The sequence below is a fragment of the Eriocheir sinensis genome, chromosome 48, assembly GCF_024679095.1.
Source record: "Eriocheir sinensis breed Jianghai 21 chromosome 48, ASM2467909v1, whole genome shotgun sequence".
Classification (NCBI taxonomy): domain Eukaryota; kingdom Metazoa; phylum Arthropoda; class Malacostraca; order Decapoda; family Varunidae; genus Eriocheir; species Eriocheir sinensis.
Genome location: NC_066556.1, coordinates 5771405 through 5776404, shown reverse-complemented (window position 1 = coordinate 5776404; position 5000 = coordinate 5771405). Strand labels below are relative to the sequence as shown.

General features: G+C 47.8%; 1 protein-coding gene across 1 annotated transcript in view; it reads right to left on the bottom strand.

Annotated features, from left to right (window-relative positions):
* Positions 1–5000, bottom strand: part of LOC126981396 (homeobox protein ceh-10-like) — a 58515-nt gene that overhangs the window by 27212 nt on the left and 26303 nt on the right. Inside the window, exon 4 of the mRNA XM_050832413.1 lies at positions 4107–4233. Coding sequence (XP_050688370.1) covers positions 4107–4233 — 127 coding nt within the window. The remainder of the gene's footprint in view (positions 1–4106; positions 4234–5000) is intronic.

The window sequence follows — 5000 nt, the reverse complement described above, 5'->3', positions numbered from 1 at the left end:
AGAGAGAGAGAGAGAGAGAGAGAGAGAGAGAGAGAGAGAGCAGCGGAGGACACCTTTCCCCTAAGATATATGACTCGCTTTTCTTTTTTTTTCTCCCCACCTGTGTTGTGTGGGGGAGAGGCGGCCTTAAATACTCTACGGGCCCGTAAACCAGAGGGGGGGGAGGGGAAGGGGGGAGGGGGAGGGGGAGGGGGAGGAGGGGGGAGCGTAAGGATAATGGGTATCTGTACTGAAGAGAATAGGGAGGAGGAGGAGGAGGTCAGGGAGGAGGAGGAGGAGGAGGAGGAGGAGGTCAGGGAGGAGGAGGAGGTATGGAAAGAGGGAAAGGTAATAGGAAGGTGAGACAAGAAGAGATGAAAGAGGAGGAGGAGGAGGAGGAGGAGGAGGAGGAGGAGGAGGGGAGGTGAGAGAAGGAAGGAAGGAAGGAAGAGGGGATTGAAGATAAAGAGTTCTATGTAAGGAAGAGGAGGAGGGTAAAAGAGCTGAAGGGAGAGGTAACAGGAGGAGGAGGAAGAGGAGGAGAAGGAGGAGGAGGAGGAGGTGTAAGAAGTGCCCTTAATGACACTAGTGGTTCTCTATCTAGAGGCTCCTTCACACCTCATTCCTCCTCCTCCTCCTCCTCCTCCTCCTCTTCCTCCTCTTTCTCCTCTTTCGTCTTCTCGTCATCCTCCTCTTCAATGCATTAGTCGTCATCGTCGTCGTCGTGTTCATAGTAGTAGTAGTAGTAGTAGTAGTAGTAGTAGTAGTAGTAGTAGTAGTAGTAGTAGTAGTAGTAGGTATTGTTGTTGTTGTAGTGACAGTGGCAACAACAGCAGTAAAAACGTATTGTTGATATATCATTATTACTATTATCATTGCTCTTATTACCAGGCCAAATAAAATCAACGCATAATGCAAATTCACGCGTGTCCAAACAGCGCTTGGCCCCTGTGCTCAGTCTCCGTGTCCCGCCGAGGCCCGCCAGGTGGGAGCCCATTACCGTGACACGCAGGTTACCGCCGTGTGCCGCCGCGGCCTCCCCCGACGCCTATCTATCGACCAGCGCGCCCGAGTGTGAAGAAAAGAACCTTAGTGGTAGGCTTCGCGTCGACGGGCCGGGCGGGATTTGAAATGAGGCCCCTACAGATGGCCTTGTTATCATTACTGTTATTATTGCCATACGTAGGAGAGAGACTAATCGCAATACAAAACAGCAGAACAAAACATTTATGCAACAATATCATCCAAAACAATAACAACAAAAAAATGAGCACGGAGAAACCAATAAACAACAACAAAGAAATAAATCAAATAATTATTCTTAGGCGTCTTGATCCTCCTTCCCTTTCAGAAAGCGTTTAAGTCACAGGAAAGGAGAAACAGAGTAGGCGCAGGCGGGCAGAAGGCTAGATTCACTGCATCACAGAGGCGCTGAAAAATAACAACAGAATCAGAAAATAGAAGAAATTCGAACCATATAACAAGGAGGCAGAAAAATGGTACACTTGTGGGAGTAGTAATGGTGGCAGTAGTAGTAATAGTAGTAGTAGTAGTAGTAGTAGTAGTAGTAGTAGTAGTAGTAGTAGTAGTAGTATGATGATGATGATGATGATGAGGAGGAGGAGGAGGAGGAGGAGGAGGAGGCCTATTTTCCCTTCTGTCACCTGTCGGGGCGTCACATTGTGGGTGTCCAGGTGGGCGTCAACACCTGTCTTGTGGATACCTGGCCGCGCCGCCTCACGCCCACTAGGCCATTATCCCCGCCGAGGCGACTCAAAGGTGACCCCCCCCCTATCCCCTCCCTCCCTTCCTTCATTTTCGTTCTTCTGTCTTTCTACACTCCAATCTCTCCCTTTTAATAAGCCTTTTTCCTCTATTCTATCCTTCCCAGGTAGCTAAAAGATACTCTATCCGCTCCCCTTCCTTCCGTCCTTCTCTTCCCTCCTCTGTTTTCCTTCAATCCTTCCATTCTTCTGTTTTTTTTCTTAATTTCCTCTTTTCTATCCTCACAATTCATTCCAAGGTTTTTGTTCCACTCCCCTTCCTTCCGTCCTTCTCCTCCTTCCTCTGTTTTCCTTCAATCCTACTTCCCTTTTATTTATTTTTCTTAATTTCCTCTTTTCTATCCTCACAATTCATTCCAGGGTTTTTCTTCCACTTCTCTTCCTTCCTTTCTTCCTTCCCTTTCTACTCTTTCATTCTTTCTTCCTTCCCATTCATTCCAAGGTTCTTCTCCCACTTTCCTTCCTTTCCTTCATTTCTTTTCTCCCCTCTTGTTCTTCTATTCTCATTAACTCTCGCCATTCCTCCCTTTTTAGACGCTTTCTTCCTTTTCTTTATGCTGTTCCTCCCCATTATTTCCAAGGTTCTTCCACTCCCTGTTTCCTTCCTTTCTTCCTTGTCTTCCCTCTCGTTCATCTATCTTATTTCACTCTCTTTTTCTTCCCCTAAGCTCTCTCCCTTTCCTCTACTTTCTTTCTTCCTTATTCATCTTCCTCCATCGTCACCCTCCTTCTACACTTCCTCCCATTCCTTTGCTTTCCTTCTCTCAAATAATTTCCAAGGAGCATCTTCCGCTCTTCCTCCTTCTATCTTCTCCCTCTCTCTTCTACCTCAACTGAAGGAAAAGGAGAGAGAGGAGGGAGAGGGATAGAAGCGACAGAAACGAAGGAGACGAACGAGAGGAGATGATGGAAGGGAGGTGAAAGAAGAGAAGGAGAACAGACCCTTTAAATACCTTAAATATGTCAGTTTAGGATCAAGAAGAGAAGGAGGAGGAGGAGAAGGGGACAATAGCCAACACAAGGAGGGACAACACTAATCCCAGCTACCACCTCCTAAATTAACTCCCCGCCGATTAAGGGAGAAGGGAGAGTAAATAAAGGGCGACGAACAATAAACGAGGGAGGAGGCGCCGCGCGGGACCCTGAGGAACTCCGCGGCACCTCACACTCCAAAGGGCGGCGACTTATCCTTTATCCCCGGCTGATCCCTTGTGTCCACACCACCACCGCCGCCGCTGCCACGCCCTCGGTCACGGCGGCACGGGCGGGTGGGTGGGGGAGGGGGGACGTGGGGAGTATAAGAAGGGGGGGGGGTGAGGCCTTGAGTGACAGGTAAGAAGGAGTCAGGTCATGTCAGGTGTTGGACAGGGCTAATTTGAGGTGACCTTGTTGGATTAGCTACAGGTGATGGGCTGAATGGAAGGTATTTTGACTTTTTTATATATTTTAGTTGTAGTAGTTGTAGTAGCAGTAGTAGTAGTAGTAGGGGAGAGAAGGGAAGGTAGATAAAGGTAAGGAGAAAGAAAAGAATATGAGGGGAAGGAAAGGAGAAAGAAGGGAAGGGGAAGAAAAGGGGTGGAAGGGAGATAGAGGTAATGAGAGAGTGAACGAAAGAAGGAAAGAAGATAGAGATGAAAGATGAAAAGGGGAGGGATGAGAAGTAGTAGTAGTAGTAGTAGTAGTAGTAGTAGTAGTAGTAGTAGTAGTAGTAGTAGAAACAGTAGTAGTAGTAGTAGTAGTAGTAGTCGCTTTCCTTCTCATTCCCATCCATGATTTCGCCTCCACATACTCTTTGTTCTCCTCCCTTCCCCTCTTCCCCTTATCTTTGTCTCCTTTGTTACTCCAGGTTCCATGTCCACATCGCCACCTTATCGACCACTCTCCTTCCCATCCATAGTATCTTCTCACACCCCTTCCTCCACTTCCTTCATTCCCTCACCCCCAAAGACTTAGCTCCTCTGTCACTTCATTCATTTATCCACATTCCCTGTTCCCTCCACTTTATCTGTTCCTTTTACTTCCCTTCTCATTCATAATATCGTCCCTACAGCCCGCCCTGTTTCTTTCCCTTCCTTCTTCACCCCCTTATTCCTTCATCACCCATTCACTCCCTCATCCCTCATCACCTTATCAGTCGCTCTCCTTCCCTTCCCACTCCTCTTTTCGTCCCTACATCCCCCTCTTCTCCTCCCTTCTTCCTCTAACCCCTTTACTCCCATTTTCGTCACTGCCTCTAACTTCCTTCATATTCCCTCATCATCACCTCAACCATCGCTTCACTTTCCCTTCCCACCTTTAATTTCGTTCCTTCACACACCTGTCCCCTTCACCTGTGCCCCTTACCTGTATCCGGTCCTCGGGCAGGTCGGTTTTGAGGGACAGCATCTCACGGGCGTACACGTCGGGGTAGTGGGACTCCTTGAAGGCCTTCTCGAGCTCCTCCAGCTGGAAGGATGTGAAGATGGTGCGGCTGAGGGAGAGAGAGAGGAAGAAAGAGTTAACGTAAGGAGGTGAAGGTGCTGAGGTGGAGGTGATAGCGGTGAGGAGGTGGGTAAAGAGTGGAGGTGAGGGACGAAAGGTAGTGGAGGACTCATATCCGTTCCCACTTGATAATAGTTTTTGGTGGGTGACTGTAGTGGAATTTAAGTTAGTGGTGTTGAGATGGAGATGATAGCGAGTGAAGGAGTGAAGGTGAAGAACATGAGGTGGTGGAGTACTCATATTCATCCACTTCTAATGATAGTTTTGGGTATGACTGTGGTGGAGATTTAGTTAGTGGTGTTGAGATGGAGGTGATAGCGGTGAGGAGGTGGGTGAACGAGTGGAGGTGAGGGACGAATGGTGGTGGAGTACTCATATTCATCCACTTCTGATAATAGTTTTGGGTGTGATTGTAGTGGAATTTAAGTTAGTGATGTAGTGGTGTTGAGATGGAGGTGATAGCGGTGAGGAGGTGGGTGAAAGAGTGGAGGTGAGGGACGAAAGGTGGTGGAGTACTCATATTCATCCACTTCTGATAACAGTTTTGGGTGTGATTGTGGTGGAGGTTACGTTAGTGGTGTTGAGATGGAGGTGATAGCGAGTGAAGGTGAAGAACATAAGTTGGTGGAGTATTCGTTTTCATCCACTCCTGATAAAAACCTTTGGGGGGGTGACTGTAGTGGAGGTTAATTTCTATTGGATTGTATGTAGCTGCTGGGGAAAAGAAAGGATATTCTCTGTTTGATTGTATGAGAG